At 37.3% G+C, this 24629-nt stretch overlaps 1 protein-coding gene across 2 annotated transcripts in view; it reads left to right on the top strand.

The window, feature by feature from the left end:
* Positions 1–5841: 5841 nt before the first annotated feature.
* Positions 5842–24629, top strand: part of LOC149025170 (CBL-interacting serine/threonine-protein kinase 24-like) — a 59567-nt gene continuing 40779 nt past the window's right edge. The window contains exons 1-7 of one of the 2 annotated variants that reach the window (XM_089145397.1): positions 5843–6211; positions 6354–6591; positions 11752–11814; positions 11921–11992; positions 14928–15035; positions 22466–22540; positions 22627–22680. In XM_089145397.1, the coding sequence (XP_089001523.1) occupies positions 6433–6591; positions 11752–11814; positions 11921–11992; positions 14928–15035; positions 22466–22540; positions 22627–22680 (531 nt within the window). In that variant the 5' untranslated portion in view covers positions 5843–6211; positions 6354–6432. Of the gene's footprint in view, positions 6212–6353; positions 6592–11751; positions 11815–11920; positions 11993–14927; positions 15036–22465; positions 22541–22626; positions 22681–24629 lie in introns of both variants that reach the window. The other variant, XM_089145398.1, reaches the window with a different exon arrangement.

Genomic DNA, 24629 nt, shown 5'->3' with positions numbered 1-24629 from the left:
CTCAAAGAGATCATATCAATAGATGTTTTCAAATGAAGATCTCAGCCACCTAAGCGTATATAATTTTGAAGATTTGCGTTCTCATAATAACTGAAAATCACAACAATTCATCATTCCATATTAAGATATCTTATTGTGTGTAAGAATTATTTATATTATATATCCTTGTAGATTCGAATATTTCTATATAAAAAAAATGTGACTTCTATTATAATTATGTAATGTATATAATTCGTTATCAATTCTTTTTTTCAAATATACAGTAGAACTTTAGCCATGACTTACCACCAAGCATTTGGTTTTCAATTTTCAACATAGTTGGATGTCAGCTCATGAATAGACACCATAGTATTTACCTAACCCAAAGACTTATTTTGTCCTATATTTTTTTGGTCAACTAGAAATGATGGCAGTATGATATAATGATATTCGAAGTGTGGCTATAATTGGTTATCCATGGCAGTGTGAATGTGTGATAAGAAGTTGGCTATAATTGGTTCGTGGCTACCAAAAACAGATAAGTGTTAATTGACATTTATTCATGGTGGCTAGCTGGCCACACCTTGTTTTGCCTTAATTTCATATTTTTGTGTAGTTTTCTTATCGTATTTGGTTTGATTTCATGATGTGACTTCTTACAGTATGGGACTCTATGGACGATGCATATCGATCAAGAAAAATGAAAAGCATTTGCAATTATCTCAGCTTAGTTGGATTGATAATGACGGCGCCGATTTTAATTCGTATCAATTGATTTATATTTTGAATTTTTAGAATAAAGGAAGGAATATCGTGGTTGATTCCAGTCAATTTTACGAACCAATCGATCAATGAGTCAAAATGAATAGGTGAATACACCATAAAAGCAATGCGCTTTACTGTATAATTTTAGAATATCAATTTCTAGAATCATCAAGAAGATTGAAAACAATTAAGAAGACAACGAGAATCATTGTACACAATCACATGCAAAGCAGATGTCGCTGTATCATAAACCTAAGTGAGGGAACCTTGTGTAATTCTTGACTTTTATAATATATGTAACATAAATGTCAATGTTTGTATGATTATTTTTTTCAAGAAAAAAGATGCAGTAGTTGTGTCCTTGCGCCCCTTCTTCTAATCTTGTGAAGTATCAGCACAAGCAACCTCCTCAGTGTAGCTTTATCAAAGGTCTAGTATAATCTAAAAAAGTCGGTAGTGACCACATACTCAGGCTAAAGAACACATAACTGTCCAATGCAATTAACATATAAATAGAGGGGATTGAAATATAAGACATGGGAGTTACCAAATAATTTGGAGTGAGCTTAGGACCACTAGACTACCACCTCCGTTGGTGAACACTTGTTCTTAATTACTTTCTCTTAAAAATAATCTTATAAATGTAAGCTATAATTTGTTTATTTTTTTTCAGAAAAAAAGAGGAGCTACATGTAAGCGGTCATATCACCATCATCATATGTAGATGGATTTTTTTTCTTTTCTTTTCCCCCTCCATATTTACCATGTATAAGAATCACGATATAAAGTGTTGGGCAATATATCACCCTGGGCCGAGGGGCGACACGACATATACCAAATGTTCGAAAATATATAACCGAAAAATCAGCAATATATTGCAAAAAGTCGATTTTTCGGCAATATATTGTCAAATTCACCATATTTAACAGAATTTCATTCGGTTTTTCATTCAATTTTCCCGGCATAAGACCCCCCCCCGTGTTTGCGGCCAAATGGAGCTGGTCATATTCCTAATTGCTTGATTATTTTTTCAGGTGGTATTTGTATCTTTGCATGTTTACATTAGTTTATATGAGTTTTTCAAACTTTCAATTTTGCCCGTATATAGTCTAGCATGTGTCAATCATAAACTTTAAATCAAGTGATCTTTTAAGCCAAAATAATGCTCCCAGTATATTTATTGGCCTCAAATTAGACTGCATTCAAGCCAAAACGACACTAAATACTCCTCGAAACCAAGGTCAAATTTTCATTAACACTCCTGCCAAAAGTCGCCGACATGTCGCCGAAATGTCGCCATGTTGGTGGTGTCGTCAGCCACCGACACGACAACATTGTCCAACATTTCGGACCTTGATAAGAATAAGATATGGATGAGGACTTCGTATTGAAATTTATAAGTGGTCATTACTTTACTATTTCTAAGGTTAACCTACGAAGATAATCAAGTTATCGTCTTTTAATCTATAGATGGTCGAATATATCGTGGATGCCAATGTAGGATTGGTCAATTGATAAGATTCATATTTCTCAGTGAAGAGATTGTGAGTTTAACTTTTGCGGACCGCATATGTAATATTATCATTTGCATATATACAAAAATTCTTTTTTTAAAAAAAAAAATGTGATGGATCCCACTTTTTTAGTTCTTCCAATTTTTCATGGCCCTCAACCTTCTAGATTCTATGCTCATATAATATAGATATAAGGGGAAAATATTATATAGAGTAAATATAATACATTCTTTTATTATTTAATATTAATACAATTACTTGTCGCCTGTTTAAGTGGCAAAAATGAATGACTAAGCACTTTTTGTCACAAATCCTAAAATTACACACGGTTAGTTTTGAACTATTTTTCTATGAACAAATTGCACTGGCTCCCAAAATAGAGACTCTAATGCACTAGCACCCCACTTTATATTTATAAAGCACAGAGACCCTAAAAATTATATTTTCATTAGATATATTTGTTCAATTTTTCACCAAAAATCTTTTTGAACACTGTTTATTATTGGGATATTTTTTAAAATAAATTTTCAGCGATACATTTGACAAATATATCTAATAAAAATAGATTTTAGGTCTCTGAACTTTTTTAACATTAAGTGGGGGTGTAAGGCCTCTATTTTGTGGTGCTTTGCTCGTTTGCTATTAAGCTTGAATCTAAATAATACCTAAATAATCTAATATGACGGTTTTGTAAGGTCTATAATGCCCCGCCCCTTCACTCTCACCCACTAGGTTGCCTTCATCTTCATCTACATACCTCTGCAACTTCCCTTCGAAAGCTCTGAAATCGTCTGCAAGAGAACCGGATAGTATCATGGAGGTTTTCAGAAAGAGTGGAAGAAAGAAGAGAAAACTGTACATCAAGACCTGTATATCGCGATAGAGAAAAGAAATGGTACTCTCTGCCCCTTACTGTTATAAAAATGAACAGACGTACCTGGATGCAATTTGATGTAGGAGAGAAGCTCGATTAGGAACCACTACATATGTTTACCCTTGAATTGATTCGTGAGATTTGTAATCGATCGATCGATCGATCTTTCCCCATGCCTAGCTGGTACTCATAATCCCGTTAAGAATGCAAAGATAAATTGTTTGATCATTCAATGGATCAAGCGAAGTGTTGATTTTTCTCTTTTTAAATCAAGGTTTTCTTAGAAAGAACCAGAGTTAGCCGAGTAGCCCGAGTAAGAGTTCATTAAAAGCTTAAAAGCAGAAGACTGAGGAAACAAAATACCAAGGGAGGACGGAACGTCACTTTGACTCACCAAGGAGAAGGTCTCGTCTCCCACGCCAAAACCAAATCAAACGAATCAGTCAAGAATAGAACCCTAACGCTTGATTTACATATGGAATAGAAACAAAAATAACCCATTTCAGATAGGAAATATGCGATCTTTGAAGTAGCCAAAGAGCAAGAAGCCCTAACTGTACATCGATTTTCCAGAATTGAAGGAAACAGAGAAATCCAATGAAGAAACTTCACAAAAAAATTCAATTTTTACTCCCTTCACACTCTTCATCGATCCAAATCCAAAACCACCTATTCAGACAAAGGTTAACAAAATAAATTTAAGTACATGAAGCAACAAAGGGAGCGATTGTTGGAGTCGGAAAAAGGAAAGGGGAGTTGCAGAGAAGGGGACAGTGGCATTAAAGACATTTTACAGATAAAAAGGCAAAATCAATCATCGTATTTTCGGATTAAAAAAAATCAAGATCACTAGCAACAGGGAGGAGCTTACAAAAAAACACAAAAAAGCAACATGGAAGATTCTATAACAGGCCATGGATATACGTCCACTTACCTCCTTTAATGCCTTTACTCTTTTCATTATTGCACACCAGCAACTTACACGTGTCAAAGTGGGTGAGAATTTTTAATTTGCATGCTCATACTAAGAAGATATACTATAGATTATTATGACATCAATCTACGAAAATGAAAACCATTATTATAGCATCATCATTATCAACATCAACATAAAAAAAAAACAATCGGAAGATAAGCATTTGATATTTTTTCTTTTTTGGAAATGCATGTAGTTCATTTGAACGAATTTACCAGCATTTCAACCAGTAATTTTTATATACAATTTTAATATATTATTAAAGATAATCCCACTCTTACTTCTTCATGAAAAACATAAATCATTAACAGCTCACAAACCCCGATGATGACATGATTATTGAATTTTGTTTTTAATACAGATTATTATTCGTAGTGCAATCAAATTGTCATGTCTTGAAATGTGATATTGAAAAAAATTCTTTGCTGTGCACATCTCTCCGCTGTGTACACAGCAGTGCACTACCACAGTGCGTCACATGGAATCCGCTAAACAAAGAGTTAAAATTAAAAGTCTAATTTTAAGTGAAAGGACCCAGTTTTGAGACCCATTTGCTAAAAATCCACCCATTTTTAAAAACCCGTTAGCTTATACCCTCTGATTTCTAAAAGTTACACTTCAAACTCAACGAGGAGTCAAGGACTACCCTTTCCTCCATCTTTCTTCTTCAGTGTTATCACTCTTTCAGAAATCTTTCTTCCATTTCTACTTCTAAATGACATCGTATTCCTAAAAACATCTTCAATGGTAAAAGCACCAAATGTCTGAGGGAAATAGTATAAACCCAAAATGCTCCAACGTCTCCAACATGGATCTTTTAGGTTTTTTCGTTTTTTCTTTTCCTATATGCTTCCAAATGTGATGAATAATGAAAATCCAAGTCCTATACTGCATTGCTTATAAAATTATATGAACATATTCATTACGGTTCGAAAAGCACATGAGAGAGCTTAGAAAGAATACTTTTTCAGCATATTGAGTGACTTAAGAAAGGAAAAATTCTGCAACTCGTGATTTGGGGCTTTTCATGTTCTGGGTTGAAATTGGTGATTCATTTGCTAGATCTTCCATCAATTTCCAGGTGTTGATGACTTGTGGATGTTCTATTTCCCTTTTTTGAAATTTTGGGGACACAAGACAAGGAGGAGACATCGTTACTTGTTTAATAGTTTCCTCCAAGGATTCTTGATTGAGTTTCAAAACTCCATATGTGCTTGATGTGAAAGAGACGACATGGTTCATGTAATTGATGCCATTCACAACTCCAACTTTCAGGTTGAGATCCTCCCTGAACAGTTTCGATGAAACGCAACTCATTTTGTTGTCTCTTCTCAGTTTCCCGATTGCTATCTCCGACGTGAGTAGTGTTAACTGGGTTTTTAAAAAATGGATCTCAAAATTGGGTTCCTTCACTTAAAATCAGATTTTTAATCTTAATCCTTTGTTTTGCATATTCCATGTGGTGCGCTGTGGTGATGCATTGCTGTACATAGTAGAGAGACGCGCATGACGGATGATTTTTTTCCCTTGACATTGATGTTAATGAAACCCATCACCGCATCACGTGTATATGGTGTGACGTCTGTAACTTTTTTGTTGTGTTAAGGTGGGAAGTGGTACTAACCACTATGTTTTTTTTTGGTAGAAAGGTGGTAACCACTATTTAATAAATAGATAGAAATGCCTACATCACGTCATCACATTATTTCTAATTTTCGGTTGCCTTTTGAAAAAGTTTTTACTTTCCATTTTCCTCTTTGTCCTTTAATCTTCTAGTCTTTTTCAGCTGTTTTTGGTAGACGATTACCAAGAAAAAAAAAAAAAAAAATCTGTTTCTGGTAGACCCTTTTACTCAATTTTGGAGGGTCGAATACATGTGAATACTTAAATTAATTTTCTGTAAATGGTTAGAATGTGAAATGTTCATATGCTGCAATCTCTACGGGGGAACGAACTTAGGGAACGAAACCTCCATTTGCATAAATTTTGAAACTCAAGTGTGTCAAGCGAGGAATCGAAAGCTGTCAGCATTTAGCAGAGCTTGTCGATCTTCCTGATCGTAAGATTTATCAGCCGAGGTGGTTTTCAGAAGCATCGATACAGGTAAGTATCTCAGTTGGCTCCATAATCGCGTGCGTTATGCCATCAAAGCTGAAAATTCGCTTTTTTTCTTCTTTCTTTCGATGTTGTCTGTATTTGTTGTTCTTTGATTGATGAATTCTGTTCACCAATTCTTGTTTCTCAGGTCCTTGGGGAATTGTCTTCTTTCCCTGAAGCCAGTTTCTATAATAGGTGAATGAAATGAGCTTGAAGAAATTGCGACAATGACCATAAGAAGAGTCGGTCATTATGAACTTGGCAGAACAATTGGAGAAGGAACCTTTGCAAAGGTTAAATTCGCCATAAACAAACTGACTGGGGAAAGTGTCGCCGTGAAAGTTCTGGCCAAGACTACAATCCTTAAGCATAAGATGGTGGATCAGGTGTGCATTCATGAACTCTGTATTGGATTTTGATTGTTTTAGCTCAAAATAACAACAATAACAACATGGTTTCCGTTGCATGGATCCTTGAAGAGACTGTAACGAAGGAATTAATAATTAAAAGGGGTATGACATACAACCTAACCACAATCTAGGGCATTGACCTTGCTGAACGCTGTCTAACGACCCAAACAACCTACACCAGGCCTTCACCTAGAGTGTAAAAACAGAGGGCAGAGACGTATATCGTACCAACTACAAGCGGTCGACCATCTTGTCTCTATTAAGGATCATACTGACCACAAGCCCTAAGGTAATCATATCCTTCTTTAACACTTCAACATGGTTGCCCTGATGGTCGGAGATCTACAGGAGGGAATCCAACTTAGGGAAAACAACTTGGTCTCTTGGAGTTCAAAGAGATAACCTACAGTTGCACGATCAAGCACTGAATCCGAATACAAGGTCTTAGATAATGAAGTAGCAGAGTTAACATGAATTCAATCTCTTTGTCAGGAATTAAATTTTTTTCTTCCACAGGCACCAAGTCAATTGTGTGACAATGTTGGGGGAACATATGTAACTGCAAATCTGGTCTTGCATGCTTGAACCGGCATGTCGAATTGGGTTTTCATTTTGTCCTTGACATAGTGGCCATGAAGAAGCTTGAGGTTTGCTTCCTATCTACAAAATATCAGCTTGGCAGCATATTTAGTAAGCCATTGCCACACCAGCAGTTTTTCTACTTTTCTACGCAACCTCAACATGCCCAAGACCCCGTTGAGTTTGTCGGGGCGTGTTAGAAACTCAGTTGGACTCATACACTGCAGCTCACACTAAGGAAATAGTAAGTTTTCTAAAGAAGACTGGAGTCTCAAGTCTACCGAACCAAGAAAACAAGATCCAGCTTATCAAGAGTCCTATTCCAAAGTTGTAACTCCAATCTAGATCAGGGTTCAATTAAAGATGTTAAAAGGACCCTACGACTAGAGGTAAATAAGATTCAAAGTTCATAAAGGACCCTATGAATAGAGGTAAATGAGATAAAAAGTTCACACCTTATTCAGTAAAGTAACTCATGGAAGCCTTCATCCATGGACTAGGTTGTAGCCTGCAACTGAACCACTTGAACCTACTGTTCAGAACTTCTTTTTCGTCTCTTCAAAAACTTTGACACTTCTCTATCATTATCTTAGGCCTACTCTTGGTTCTCAACTAGGACTGGTCACTTCTCTGAGCTGGGGCATTAGTTGAACATGGCCATACAATCTCAGGTGACTCTCTCTAAGTTTATCATCTACTACCAGAGTACCCCTAACACAGGTCTAACATGATCATCTGTTTACTCATCTTTTCTAGTTTTCTTGCACATCCATTTCAGCATCCTCACTGACGCGACACCAGTTGGGTCATATGACACTTTCCCTTTACATCATAGCTGGTCTAATGGCATTCCTATGAGATTTTCCTTTTAGTGAAAAATAAAAGTTATTAGTTACCATATGCAACTCTGAAGGGTAACTTGGAACTCCCCCTCCCCCATTTTTCCTTAACCTTGGAAGAAGGACAATCTCATTTTTATCTTTTTTTTTGGGTGGATACATTGTTGTTAGACCCCTTCCTAGATATCTTCTCCTTTATTATTTGATTTTTGAAGGCATTTCACCTCTTCATAGATTGGTTTAAGCTGCAACTGGTGGATTTAATTAACATTCTCATGTCTGGTCACTTCTTAAGCATTTGGGGAGTTAGGGGGTTAGATAGTTTTCTGCACTATAGAAATTGGGAAAACAATTACAACAACAAACCTTGTTCCCACTAAATGGAGTCAGCTACATGGATCCTTGCCTTCCAATCAGCTTTATTTGAGGCTATTCTAGATACACGCCTAAGCTATGCATATCCTTTCTCACCCACTTCTAAGGTTATCTTAGGTCTTCCCCAAGTTCTTCTAATTTTTTCTTTGTGGATTAAATCACTTCTCCATACAGGGGCATTCAAAGGCCTTTGTACTTTGTAGAACATGCATGTGCCACCTCAATCGATTTTCTTATAGCTTATCATTTATCGGAGCTATTCTTCAACCAACTCTAATATGATCATTCCTTACCTTATTCTTCATAGTTTTTGCCTCTCCTCCATCTTAGAATCCTCGTTTTTGATACTTTGAGTTTATCTATATGATGTTTCTTAATAACCCAACACTTTGCACCATAAATTATAGCTAGTTGCACGATGGTCTCATATAGAATTTTCCTATAAGCTTTAAAGAAATACATGGATCACACAAGATCTTGGACACACCTCTTCACTTGGTTCACCTTATTTTAATTATTTAGGAAACATCATCCTCTATATCATATTTTTTATTTTTTTTATTTTTGATTGAGCCAATGTACTTAAAATAATTGCTTTGTGGAATCTCGTTGTCATCAAGTTTCACCACCTCATCATCGGTCCGGACACGATTGCAGTTACACACCATATATTCCTCTTCGTTCAACTTAGTTCAAAGCCTTTTGATTCTAAAGTTGCTCTCTATGATTTTAACTTGATATTAATCCCTATTTGTGTCTTATATACCAAAACAATATCATCTGCAAACAACAAACCTCGTATTGAATGTCTTTGGCTAAATAATCCATATAAGTGCAAATAAGTATGGGCTTAAAGCTGATCCTTGATGCTGCCCAACTGTAATATGGAATTCGCCACCTTATCCATCAACCATTTTTAAACTTTTTTTTTTTGGTGCATGAATCCACCATTCTTTTTCACACATATTTTTAACTATGCTCACATATTTACTTATAACATTTCTTTTCTCTAGTACTTGCCAAATCAATGCTTTTGGGACTCTAATATAAGTTTTTTCTAGGTCAATAAGGTAAATAGTTTCCATTATAGATTTTCCCGGCATAAAACCAAATTCGTTCTTCTTAATAATGGTTTATTGTCTCATTCGAGTTTCAATTACTCTCCCATAATTTTATAGTATGACTTATCAGTTTTATTCCTCTATAATTATTATAATTTAAAAATATCTTCTTTATTTTTGTAAATTGGGACCATGATACTTCCCCTCCATTTGTCTGGCATTATCCTTGTACTCATAATCTTATTAAACAACTTGGCCAGCCAAGCTAGCCCATAAGTTCCTAAGCAATTCTATACTTCTATTGGGATTTCATAAGGACCTTGTTCGTTGCCTGCTTCATCCTTCTTAGAGCTTCTTTTACTTTAGAATTCGTTATTCTCTGTACATTTATGTTAAAAAATTGTTGTCATGACGAATGGTATGATATTTTGAGTCACAGATACTCGAAATATCTTCTTCTAGTAGGCTAGAGAAATAAATCTCCAATCTCTTTTTGATGTCATCATCATATTACACGTAATATGGTCTCTTCTTCTCCCTTGCTTTTCCCACAATTTTCTTAGTTCAAGCCAACTTTTACTTTTGTAGGTCTCTACATCCTTAGTTAACTTTTTCCTCCCGGTGTTTGTTATTTTAATTATTTATATTGGATTCTAATAAGGGGTATGGTCTTATTCTTAGATATTATCATAAGTAAACAAAATTCAAGATAAAAGAACGTTTATTTAAATGATATTAGGCATAAAGGTCCAATGCAGGATGTGATGTCAAATAAACAGCACAAGGTGCCTTAAAATAAAGCAACCAACTACCGAGTCCCTCAAGAAAACACTTGGATGCCAAGGCAACAATTTGATAAGTATGTTAGCCAATGGAGAAATCAACATGGTATACTTGAGTATCCCCCTTGGCCACAAATTTAGCCTTCAAAGAACAAGAGAGACATCTGATTTGACTTTAACCACATAAACCTAATGGGAACCAGTAACAATCTTCTGGGAGGGTAAAGAAACAAAATCCCGAGTTAGATTCCTCCTACAATGCCAACAACTCCTCAGTTATAGCAAGGGTCCACCTGGGACTGGATAGATAGATAAGGTGAATGGTTCAAATAAGGTAGCAGCAAAGATTAGTAGCTTAGAGGAGACAAGATGGAAAGAAAAGAGAAGAAGAGAAGGGGTTGAGAGAGCAGTCGTGTAATGAGCTCATTGCACAATTTACTATTGAGAACCAACTGGCAGATATATATTTTTCCTAAAGGTTTACCCTCTAAGCCTTTTTATCCTATTGTCTCCAGTTGGGAATGTCCTATATCTGTGCACCAACTTGAGGGTGAGTTTTGAAATATTTGGTCTGGTTCTATAGTTTGAGTGTGCAACATATCTAGGTACATTGTAGTTCTTAGGTTCATCATGCACGCTAAATATGCTTGATATGGATTAGGTATAATTCCATTTTTATAATCATCGGAAATCATAAATAAAGTGGTGGTGACTCTCTTCCCTATTCTACTGCTGTCTGCTGATGTTGTGTTAGAAGTTAGAACCCATAATTTCGTGATGGTCGTTGTATTTGCACCATTATGGTGGTCGTGCCACCGCAATCGACTTTTTTGTAGTTTATCATGTAGCTCTAAGCTTCTGATAAATGACAAGCTCTGAGAAAGTTGATTGAGGTGGCACGACCATGTTCAAGGGAGGCCTTTAAAGGCCCCTGTACAGAGAAGTGATTTAATTCAGATCAAAGGAACTAGAAGAGCTAGGAGCAGACTTAGGATAACCTTAGAAGAAGTGGTGAGAAAGGATATGTGTGGCTTAAGCCTTGTATCTAGTATGGCCTCAAATAGAACTGATTGGAAGGCAAGGATCCATTTAGCCAACCTTTTGAGTTGGTATAAGGCTTGCCATTGTTGTATGGTGGGCTTCACAAGTTGTACTCAATTTGGTTCCACTATTGAAGAATGGAGAGATTTTGCTAGCGTAACATTGCTCAGCTCCTATGGATCTCATTTTGTTGTCTTCTCTTGGAAAGATTGGTTATATGTGATTGTCATGTAATCTCTTAATCACACATTTCAGCGGTAAGGGATTTCATTTCACTCGATGAAAAGATTTTGAAACTTGGTTCTCTGTTGTAGTTGAATCCTTTTTATTTCTTCTTCTTTTATCTCTAGATTCTTTTGTATCCCCCCCCCCCCCCCCCCCCCCCCAAAAAAAAAAAAAAAAAAACCCTTCTTCATTATATAGTCTGTTGAGCTAATTTTTTTGGGCATTTCTTTTCAGATTAGGAAAGAAATATCCATAATGAAGATTGTTAGGCATCCTAACATAGTCAGGTTACATGAGGTATGATAGTTAATCTCTGTATACATATCAATCATAGGTGGCATTTTGTATGTGAACGTTTGCTGCTTGTTGCTTGTACTGACATGAACTTCTATCTTTCTTGAAGGTTTTGGCTAGCCGGACAAAGATATATATTATTTTAGAATTTGTCACTGGTGGAGAATTATTTGATAAAATAGTAAGCCTTTTGTCAAACTTTTCGAACCAAGCTTGATTCTTATAGTGTTCTAACTATTCTTTTTCATCCGAGTGTCTTTCTTAAAAGTTTGCTAAGCTGCAGATTGTTGTCGGTATTTGCCTTACAAATTACCAAAAGCTTGAAATATGCAGTGAGTAATGCGAATTCTTATTCCATTGTTCATCAAGAAGTACTGACTGTTTGATAATCGTAGAGGATTTCGTCAAGGGTAAGAGCTTGGGCAATAAGGAAGGGTTTAACACCTAACATTTCTGGTGTGAAACTTTGAATTAGAGACTTGGGGAACCTAAAAGTTTAAGTTCATGCTTTTCCAAAATTGAGGACGCATGAAACAAATGGATTTTATGCATATCGTGAATCATAATAACATGGATAAATACTGTGGTTAAAAAATCTGCTATTTGGAATTTAGTTTGTTTGAAGGAATATAAATGTTTTCTTTATTTGTTTAGTTTTTAACATTTTTTTAAGATCATAAGGTTAAGTATTTTGTGAGTTCCATTGCTGAAATACTGAATCACGGGATGCTATTTGTTCTTAGAGTAGCGTCATGCTAATGAGTACATCCCAAGTTGTGATGAGACATCCTGACATATTTAATGATAGTTAGCATTAGATTAGATATTAATTATGTCAAATTCGTCAAACTTGTAACTCACATCTGCTTTATATTTCATTAACAACAAATGTTTTCACCCCCCAGAAGATGTCAAACCAGAAGCGGCAAAAGTAGGAGACTGAGCAATTAAAGAGGAGGTTGAAACATTGAGCTTATAAATCATGCAGCAAAGCATGAGCATCTTATCTTGCATTAACTGGCCCTTTGGAGTTGGTAGAGGTGGTTAACATTGTGTGGTGAACGTGGGTTGAATCTGATCCCTCATGTTCTCATCCCTGGCCATGTCCATGAGAGCAAGTTGGGGTGGATGACCATATAGATTCCAGCAGCAATCCTTTGTGTGGTGTTCCTTCCCACAGTACTCACATTTCACTGGATCATGACTGAATGAAAAACATTTAGCTGGTCGAATAGGTGTGTTCTTGGGAGGAAATCCAGGGCGAGTGTAGAGAGCTGATTGGTTAGTCATAAAAGGCTGGAGTATAGCAGTCTGTTGACTCTCTTCAAGCTGACAAAGTACATGAGTCTGTTCCGAAGAGGGAAAAGATTTCAACACTTGGGATTGAATGTGATTGTACTCCACGTTTAGACCAGCAAAGAAATCATAGACCCTAATCTCATCCTTGCACTTTCTTGGAGCTAATATTACCAACAGAAAATGTGGGATGGATTATCTCACAGAAGTCAAGTTTCAGTGAACACTCATGCTGAGTGGTGTCATGAATACGCTTGTGCAGTTTGTAAAGTTTTTCTGCATTTTCAGCTAGAGAGTAAATTTAATTTGCAACCTTCCAGATGTCACAATGAAGTCCTCAAAAAAAATAACAGGAAGCAATATTGAACTGCATAGTTGATTTGATAAGCTACAATAAGTGGCATCATCACAAACCTACTTGTCGGAGGGACACATTGTGGGCGACCTCGCAATTCTACCTATTAGATTTTTGGTGGGGTTGCTAGCAGCAAGAGAAACATAAGACAAGTGAAACCACAATAAATAGTTGTGCTCATCCATTCTGATGGAGCTAGCAGAAATTGTGGGAAAGTTACTATGATGATTGCGGCTTCTCCCTTCGATAGATGCAGAGAAGGTGTCATGATACTCAGGTTGAAGAAGGGTGTAGATCTGGGAATAAGGCTTGAGAAGATCAAGAAACAGCACAATTGGACCAATAAAAGGCTGGAGGGCAAACAAAACCATAAGAAAGTCTATCCAAGCACTGAAATCCTGAAAAAGTTGATTTGAAAACCCTAAAAAATTCAGTCTTAAACCCTGACAGAGAGTCCCTGAATGGATCTCTTTGACAATTAATTAAGAGCCTTGAGCAAGGTTCAGAATCTCAGTGTTGGGATCAGATTGTTATCCTCCAAACTAGAACAACACACGACATTTTAAAAAACCTATTCATTTTCCCCTTTTAGCTCCAGTCCATGCAGGAGCATTGGATTGGAATCTATTGTTCTTGGCTGATACCACATGAGAGACACGAAAGTTTCTTCAATTAATTTCACTTGAGACATGATGTTGGAGGTTTCTTCAATTAAGTTCACTTCATTTTCCTTTACTTTTAGCATGAAGGAGTGATATGTTTAGAAAATTACTTCATGCAACCTAAAATTATACTGAAACGAAGATCAGAGAATCTTTTTGTGCTTAAACGTTCTGAATCCACTGACTTTACATTAGGACTAACTAGAATTCACTTGATGCAACTCTTAAAACTAGACAGAAATGAAGATCAGAAAATCTGTTCATGTTTAAACGTTCTGAATTCAGAGACTTAACATTAAGACTAACTCAGATTTGACATAATGGCATTACAACCTGAATTCTCAATAGATGAAACAATCAGTGAACCTGATTTTTGCCACAAGTAGTTGGTAGTGAGTCTCCGATGTATATATATATCCTGCCTGACAAGTGGTTGATTTCACTGTTAGACAACATGGCAGATGTATTCATCAATGACTCTTGAGTATTGATAGTTATTCCATATTCAGATGTTCTCCTAAGAAATCATACTGCATATTGTCAAGGTCAGATCTGTTTCTTCCAAATATTGGTGCATGATTTTGTCTGTGCATCCCAGTGAAAGTATTTGGCTATGGGCGGTTTTCTTAGTTTTGTCTTCTTTGTAATTTTTATTCCTCATGTTATGCCTTCTCTTTTCTGCTGGACAATTTTGGAGGCCATCATTGGAAGTGTAATTTATTGGCAGCAGTTATTTGAGTTGTTTTTCATATCTTGTTTTATCATTTCTTTTGCGTTATTGTTTGGGCCTACTGGTTATGCAGGTTCAACTTGGAAGACTCCCTGAGAATGAGTCAAGGAAACACTTTCAACATCTTATAGACGCAGTTGAGTACTGCCATAGTAAGGGTGTGTACCACAGAGATTTGAAGGTGTGTCTCTCCTTCTTAAACTTAGATATATCCCTAATAATCTTTGGATGAGCCATGGTTATCAATAAGGCTAGTTTGATTTATAAATTATAAAAGGGCGTACCCAGTGCCGAAGCTCCCACACTGTGGGGTCTGGGGAAGGGACTTTCTAGGCAGCCTTACCCCTGCTTTGCAGAGAGGCTGATTTGAACCCGCGACCTCCAGCGCACAATGGAGAGACTCCACCATTGCGCCAGGCCCGCCCTTCTGATTTATAAATTATAAATGCATAATTTTATGAAGACTTCCTCCACTTAAACCATTGAGCTTGTTAGGACAGAGTTGCCTCCAAAATTGATTGTTACTTAATTAATGAAGCCTGGATCTCCACCCCTTCCCTCCCATGCCAATTTTCTCCCTTCTTGGATTTTTAATCATTCTCCTTGCCATATTCATCTCCAGCCTTAAATTTCCTTTGGTCTTAGGCACTTCAAACTCTTTGACACATGGTTGCCTTTGTGTGCAAGCTCCATAACTCTAGGGACACTTTTAAATCCTAAAACTCTTTCTCCGGCTGGATAACATCTTCTCCAAGGTTCCTCTTGTCACTTTGATCTCTCCTTTTATCCCAAGACAACTCTAGTAAGGTCTTCTCCACCCTCGCCTAGAAATTGAGGGAAAAAAACTTTTCTTGGAGCCAAGGATCGTAGTTTCGGTTTCAAGGCCCGTTTTGACCTGGCCAAAAACTGAAATTTCCAAGTTTCAACGGAATTTCGATTGAAGCCTGGTACTTTTCAAGGAAGGTTTTGACCCTGGTTTCAGGGCTTAATGCCTCCATTTCATCTGATTTCTTGCCTCCTACCTATTTAAAACATAATAAACACAATGGAACTAGTAGTTTGCACCCTATATTGAAAATTTATCAATCAAGTATACTAACAAATGATTGTCTTGAGAAGTACAAATTGTATTGCTTACAGGCATAGAGTTATCAACATACATGAATTGTTTGATAAAGTGGTTCCATGTACTATAAGTCATCAAAATACAATGACCAAATTGCAACTACAATGTCCCAGACTTCAGTTCCATGTTGAGTGCCTACTTGGAACTGGTGGATCTATCCCCTTTTTGGAGTAGTACTCCAAGTATTAGATGAAAGTTGGCCATGACATTTTGCCATGAACCGAGGCACTACGTTTTTATAGGTGGAATCATCCACATAATGTAGATATGCCATTGCTTGAATTTCTTCCCCCAAGTTTTTACAAATTCCCAGCATTTTCCCCCAAGTTTCGACAAGTTTTGACAAATGAGTTAGTGATTTAGGGTGAAACAGAGGTTGAAATCAGAAAATCCAGCCAAAAAATGGTTTGGGGTTAGAAACTCAAATGGCGAAACCTAGTAGAAGCTTTGAGTTTCGATAGGTTTTGGTTGAAATTTCGACCTTTTGATCGAAACCTGGTACCTTTTCGACATCACCCAGGTTTTTTTTTTTTTTTTTCAAAAACTAAAATTTCGATCGAAATTTCAGTGGTTTCAACCAAAATTTGTACCATGCTTGGAGCTCACTTCCTTGGTCCCCAAGAAGAGATTTCTACGGAAGATTTTTACTCCCAAATCCTTCTTGGGTTTAGAGGAAACTCCATGAAGTATTTTTGCTAGAGTTTCACCTACTAAATCTGGGCAGCATTGTTCACAACATCCATGAACTTCTGTGCGTTGTTGTTTGTTTTCAGTAGTGTCTTGCATCTAAGGGTGTCAATCGGTACAGTATCAACTTTGAATACTGAAAACCAGAACCGTACCGTACCGAATTTACATGGTATGGTACGGTTTCGGTATTAAATCGGTATAAGAAAACGGTTTAAAAACAGTATCTAGTGCGGTACACTTTTGGTACAAACAAACCCATGACACTTTTGCTATTAGTTTATTAAGATCCTAATGAAATGCGACCAAACAATTGATAGAATTTGATATTAACAGAGACAAAGCAAGTAAATCTAAGAAGATGAGTGAATGACGGAAAGAAAAACTAAAATAGGAAATTATAGATAGGGTAAACATGAAGTGTTTTCATTATAAAATTACATTTATATCCCTTAATTTGGTACATGACCAATTCAGTATGGTTTCGGTACATACCGATGGTATGAGTACCTAAAACCGGAACCGTACCGAAGAAATTTGGTTTCAGTACATACCGTACTAAATTTTAAATGGTACGGTACGGTGCGGATTTAGACTGTGCGGTTCGGTACGGTTAAAGGATTTCGGTACGCAATTGACACCCTTACTGCATCTCATTCTTCGTGGCCAATGAGCCTGCAGTAGTAGTAGATCAAAGGAAGTTTTTCATATTTGATGCATAGCTGTTTCATAGATCCTTATTTTCTTTGTATTTTGTACTTTGCACATCAATGAAGATCCTTACGCTGATAAAATGCATCTTGACTGTCCCTCGAGAAAACTTATCATTGCTTTGTTTCTGTTTGCTATCTTTGGAGCAAATTCCAAGTTCACTAGTTCTTCTGGAACTTCATGTATCTGTAACCAGAATCAAACATGTGTGAAACTCCAATCCTTCTTTGGTCTCCATCTTTGAAGAATTATCGATTATTTGAGACTTGCCTATGGCCCTCCCATTAAAACATTCTTCCGATCAAGTCTATGTTGGAACTGGAAGACAAACAGATCCGTTTCATACATTTTAACTTCAACAGGAAATAGGGTATTCCAAGCCTTAACATAAGCTTCCTCAACTGCTTGTCACCTGTATGGTTTCCCTTGCATAATATGACCTAGAAAAGTTAATTCAAGATCCCTTTGTGTTTGTATTTCCATGTTCTCACCAACTAGAAAAACATTTTTATTGTCCAGTTCCACATTTCTCAAACAGTCACTGAGAGTAGAAGGGAGGGAAAACAAGCACGACCGAAGCTTTAACTGGTAAAGGAAATCAGGCTAAGAGTTACACACCATAAGAGGTGGAAAATAAAATACATTACCATTATAAGTGGAAGAAAAGCAGTTGCAGGTCAGGTTTTTATAGAGGATGAATCCAATGTGGGGTGTGTCATGCCTTAGGTATGAGCGTGAAGATGCACAGTAGTGGTGCCAGTGCAGTCGTGGAGATAACTTGAAAGAGGCCTCACTGGAGTCATGACTAAGGAGTCCAAAGGCCTCACAAGAGTCATGACTAAGGAGTCCAGATCCTCTCAGCTTGGTGTGGGGTTAGGTTTGAAGAGCTTTTTGTGCCATTTTTTACTTCCAATCCTTTTTGGGTTTTGAGGAAAGTCCTTCCTTGCCCTCAGCTCCACCTTGGTAATTGTTAAGGGGATTGGCACCTCATTTTTGTTGGATCCTATTGGATTCTACTAGGAGTTAAATTAGAGTTTGTGTTCATGTAAATTTCTATTTCTTGGTTCCCAAGTAAGGGTATTTATGTAATAATGTTGTTTATACTTTATTATAAATAGAGGGCTTGAGATCACACTGATCATAATAAGCCATTCTACCATAATCGGCTTTTTCAACATGGTATAAGAGCCTAAGTTTGATTAGGATCTTCTTCTATTTTTTTTTCTTTCGCAAAACCCATTGTAGATTAGAATCACAGCCCACCAGAGTAAGCTGCTCCCCGCGGCCTACGTTGCATATTTTGGGGTATTTTGCTACTCAGAAAGGGTACAAATGTTATCATCCTCCTTCCAGGAAAACCATTGTATCCATGGATGTAATTTTTAATGAGTCTTGCCCTTACTATACACTTCTCCAGGGGGAGAGGCCTAGAGAAGAGATGTTCTTTCCAACTCTAGATCTTCCTATCACATACCAACACAACTTAAGAGTTCAAGAAGAGTTTCCTGACCAGGGGGAGACTTCGGCCAGTATACCTGAGGACTCTAATCCTCTCCCTTCGTTTTTTGAACCATGTGAAGAGCCTAGCTAGGGGGAGATCACTCCTGTGAGGCACACTGTTGAGGTCTTTTAAAATCAGATTGATCAGAATAAGGAGGTGCAGACTTATCAGAGGAAGAATTACAACTAGCTAAAGTAGGTGGAGAAAGGTGACACGTTACCACTTCAATCTCTTGCTCCAGAATCAGATTCTACTATTCCCTTTAAGGTATCTTCTTATGATCTTCCTATTCCTGTGACAAAAGTAGTTAGATCTTGCACTCAGCATCCCATAGCTAAATATGTTTCTTATGACTCTTTGTCTGACTCTTATCGTGCTTTTATATCCTCTATATCATCTATATCTCCAAAAGTTGGGAGGAAGCCTATGCTAATAAAAGATGGAAGGCAGCTATGGTAGAGGAAATGCAGGCAATGAAGAAAAATGATACTTGAGAGTTGGTTACACTTCCTCCAAGAAAAAAACTAGTGGGCTGCAAATGGGTGTTTGTGGTTAAACAAAATATGGATGGATCAGTCAACAAGTTGAAGGCTAGACTAGTTGCAAAGGGGTTTACCCAGACCTATGGGATTGATTATCAGGAAACTTTTGCCCCTGTTGCAAAACTAAACACTGTCAGAGTTTTGTTTTCTGTAACTGTGAACAAAGACTGGAACTTGCACCAACTAGATGTAAAGAATACCTTCTTACATAGGGAGTTAGCGGAAGAAGTATATATGAAAATCCCACATTGTTTCTCCGATGACAATACTGCAGGGAAAGTTTGTCGGTTGAAGAGGTCAATTTATGGGTTAAAATAGTCTCCTGGATGCTGGTTTGGACGCCTCTTGAAGGCAATGACTTCTATTGGGTACAAGCAAAGCAATGCTGATCATACACTATTTGTCAAGAAGTCAGGTACTAACATCACACTTCTCATTGTTTATGTAGACGATATTGTCATCATAGGGAATGATGGTGAAGAAATTCAAAGGTTGAAGGATTTTCTTGTCAGAGAGTTTGAGATTAAAGATCTAGGGAAGTTACGGTACTTCTTAGGAATTGAGGTGGCTCGATCAAAGAAGGATTTATTCCTATCCCAAAAAAAGTATGTCCTAGATTTATTATCAAAAGTGGGAATGTTGGGGTGTAAAGTAGTTGATATCCCTATTGAAGCTCGAGCTAAACTTAAAGAAAAAGAAGGAGAACTAGTGGACAAAGGAAGACACCAAAGGCTGGTAGGGAAGCTTATTTACTTGTCCCACACCAGGCTAGACATCGCTTATGCCATGGGGATAGTGAGCTAATTCATGCATGATCCATATTTAGCTCATATGAAGGTTGTTACCAGAATACTACAGTATTTGAAGGGAACTCCTGGAAAAGGAATACTTTTGTCACCCATTGATAATCTAAGAGTAGAAGCATACACTGATGCAGATTGGGCTGGATCCCTAGACAGGAAGTCAATTTCAGGTTATTGTACTTTTGTTGGAGGTAATCTAGTTACTTGGAGAAGTAAGAAACAGAATGTGATAGCTTTATCCACTATTGAAGCTGAATATAGAGCTATGGTTTGTGGAGTTTGTGAGCTACTATAATTGAAAGGCTTGCTGCAAGACATTGGAGTCCAAGTTCCAAACCCTATGATGTTATATTGTGACAACAAGGCTGCTATTAGTATTGCTAATAATCCGGTGCAATATGATCGAACTAAGCACATTGAAATTGACAGGTTTTTTGTCAAAGGAAAGCTGGAACAAGGGTTTATTTGCATGCCTTTTGTGAGGTCTGGAGACCAAGTGGCAGATATTTTCACTAAGGGTTTGAAAGAAAGAGATTTCCTTCCTATTGTAGGCAAGTTGGACATGACTAATATCTATGCCTCAACTTGAGGGGGAGTGTTGGATTCTACTAGGAGTTAAATTAGAGTTTGTGTTCATGTAAATTTCTATTTCTTGTTACCCAAATATGAGTATTTATGTAATAATGTTGTTTCCACTTTATTATAAATAGAGGGCTTGAGATCACACTGATCATAATAAGCCATTCTACCACAATCGGCTTTTCCAACAGATCCCCTTGGGACTATTTTCAACCTGTTTGGGGCTTGTAACTATCTACTCTTCTAGGTTTGCTTTGAGTGCCCTTCTCTTCATTTGTCGCTAGTGGTGTTTGGTCCCCCTCTCCCCTTCTCCTAGGCTTGACCTAGTTGGGTCCTCCCTTCCCCCCTTCGGAGGATAAGTAGTCAGCTTTCGCTCTTGTACCAGTACATTTCCACCTCCTTTGCTTAGCATTTCATCAAGCCCCTTACCCCTATGCCCTGTGCCAAGCTGCTTTGGTTCAAAGGTTGCATACACCACCAGTCCTTCACTGTTTGGAGATCTTTCACCTGCTGCCTTCCCACCCAATCCTTTCTTCTCTACAGCCCCATCCAGGTATCCCCTTTTAACATTTGTTGGAAAAGGTTGAGTACATAAACCATCTCTTCTTCTCTTGCCCCCTTCCATGTACCATTTGACATTGAGCCTTAGCCTTCAGGCCCGGTTGCAGGCATCCCCCTTTCCCTTTTATCTTGAATGGTGCTGGCTGGTCTTGGCCTTTTCTGTCTCCTCTATCTTCGACATCATTGGCAAAACTTAGCTTTTGGTGTTGTGATCTCTCATTTTGGCTGCAGCGTAATCTTAGAAGGTGGGCCTCCGAATCACTCTTTTGATCTGATTTGGAAGGCCATCTTTAACAGTGTCCTCTCTAACAGTGGCCTCCAAATCACACTCTCTTAGGCTCCCAAAGGAACAGGCTATACTCTTCTCTTTTGGTTCCTCCTAGGCCTTTGTCTTAGCTGGAGTTTTCTTCCCTCATCTTTCTCTTTTCTTCTTTTCCCCCCTCCCTTTGGTGCTTCATGATAAATATTTTACTGAAAAAAAAAAAAAAAAAAAAGACTAAATAACCCAGCCTGAGATGTTGCTCATAAGTCCAGCAGCAAAACCAACCCTAAAAGAGTCAGTGGACCAGTTTTGTGTAAAAATACTAAATTAGCTGAATCCCCCAGCACCTCAAAATCCCTCAAAAGGGGTGCTAGGGGTTGAAATCCTTGGACTGCAATATTATTTCTTTTTCAGTGATGATTTGTTTTATTCCCTACCAAAAACATTGGTTAGGTGACCTTTGCTGGAAGAGCAGTATGGTTGCCTAGGCAACGGATTGATGCCTTGGTGGTGTCGGCTTGATTATTTCCTTACACCATCCTTTCGGGATGCCTAGATGCTGTGGAAACTATGAGGAAACGAGAGAACAATGGAACTATAGAAGACACTGGGATATACTCCCTTTAAAATAATCAAGGACTATAATGACAAAACTGGGAGGAGCATTTTTTTTTTCTTGAAGCAAAGATGCGTTCTGCTGCATTGATCCTGCACTCACTGAAAATCTGGATGAAATTTATTTCTTAACTACTAGCTATTTCTGTTGATACTTGGTGAGTTCTTGCAATAGCTTCTCAATTGTGTATTATTCATTACATTTTTTTATTTTCTATTTGTAGCCTGAAAATCTTCTTCTCGATTCTCAAGGGAACTTGAAGGTTTCTGACTTTGGACTCAGTGCATTGCCCCAACAGGTAAGCATTCCAACCTCCTATATTGTACTATTCATACCAGGTAGTTTTGCTTCTAACTGTTTGTTTCCACATATCCCCATTTGCAGGGTGTTGGACTTCTCCATACGACATGTGGAACCCCAAATTATGTTGCACCAGAGGTTCATTCTTTTTTGGCATCTTGAAGATTATGTAATTCTTTTTGAGTTGGTTAAGATGTTAAACTCTTAGTAGCAAGATAAGACAAACATGCCATTTTAATTTTCTTACTGTTGCAATTTGAACTTTCTGCAGTCTATGCTCTAAAGATGTCAGGAAATATATTTTATAGGCTAATAGTTCTCATAAGTCATAATAATAATAATAATAATAATAATAATAGTAATAATAATAATAATAATAATAATAATAATAATAATAGATTTTTTGACTAATTTGGTATCTGAAAACCTCGGATAGTAAAGTAAGTAGGATGTACTTTGTGTTCGGAATACTTGTCCCTTTAAACAAGATCCCAAGAAAGCCCAAAACAGAAATGGAGGAAGAATAAGGTCAAAATTCAACTTTATTGGATCAAATTAAAATTATAGTCCATGTTAGAATGATGTTAGATTAACAAAGCTCCAGAAGACTGCCATGATTCAATTGTGAGAGTTAACCCAAAACTGACGAAATAGCAAAATCTGGATAACAAAACCAGAATTTAAGAGAACTGTAATCACTGGCAATCAGTAACTCAGATCTGTATGAAAGTCAGACCTAGTGATTGGACATTCAATGAAATCCCTAAAGGATGTCAACAAAATCATTGGAATGAAATTAATTAACAATGAACCAAATTCAGAAGACAGACAGGGAAGAACTGGGAGATCTCAATTATCTTCAGATCAGCAAACCTGGTCTGTACCAGGTCTTGGTCTAAGGGTTCTATCAGAGAGACCTTGAATGTCCCTAAAGATGGGGGTGATGTGCTGGTTAGTTTCTCCTCAAGTGGTTGGGACTGGCAGGAAAGATGCTATGAAACAGCGCATTCAATGGGCACATCTGAGCCAGATATTTATATGCAGAGACCAGTATTATTGACCATGTTTTATGGATGATGAACTAAGGAATAACCTACCAGAATCTGTATTGAAGTCCTTTTTACACAAGTGCTCAATCAACGGAAAAGTAAATGGTGACTTACTTGTAATACAAATAACAACCACTGAGATAGGACTTGATTTCTTAACAAAGGCCATCCAGTTAAACCACTGTCTCAGTCCTCTACTGTTGCTCACAGCGAACTGGTTCTGTCAGCCCTTGGACAAAAGCAACTTCATTCAATTGATCAAATTTGGGCTTCACAATCATGGTTGTCACGGTTATCCAAGGTAGTGGCGGAGTCAAAACAAGGAAAAAATTTCGATCGATATGGTAATTTTGACATTGAAAAAGGTCGAAATTTCCATGTTTCGGTCAAAATTTCGACCGAAACTGTATACTTTTTATCTGACTCTTGAAAAGTCAATTTCGAGCCTCAAATGCACTCAAATTGATTTTAATTCTTGCATACTACCTATTTCAAGCATAATAAACACTATAGAACTACTAGTTTACTAAAAAACTAATGAAAATTTAACATCCAAGTATCCAACATTCCAAGTATATAGTACATGAATCAGAGAAGAAGCGGGAATGTTATTACTTACAAGTTAGTGAGTTACAAGTCTATTCTATTCAAGCCTCAAGGTCTCCCTCTTCCGATTGCACCCCATACAAATGACAATACAACTCCCATGATGTTTGTCCCATATAGTTTTGGACATAGTCAACAACTGCATCTCTGTATGTGGCCTCATCCACATGCATAAGATTTCCTAATGGTGGGAAGTTGTGAATCTCCAAAGGAACTGGTGGTGGTGGGCCTTGTGGTTGTGGAATAGTGTGGAAGATCTACTCAACAAATGAAAGAGCACCCTGGCTCTCAAGACTAGGAGAAGGATAAGGATATTGATAAGGTCCCAGTGGCTGACTCCGATAATCGACAGTGGGAGGGACACCATAAATAGTAGGAAGAATAAAAAAATAATTTTGACACTACAAATTCATTGATATACACTCTAAAGTA

The sequence above is a fragment of the Hakea prostrata genome, chromosome 2 (genome assembly GCF_041222555.1).
Source record: "Hakea prostrata isolate BN-2017 chromosome 2, UWA_Hpros_2, whole genome shotgun sequence".
NCBI classification, from domain to species: Eukaryota; Viridiplantae; Streptophyta; class Magnoliopsida; order Proteales; family Proteaceae; genus Hakea; species Hakea prostrata.
Note: the sequence above shows the minus strand (reverse complement) of the source record. Positions and strands in the feature narration are given on the sequence as shown.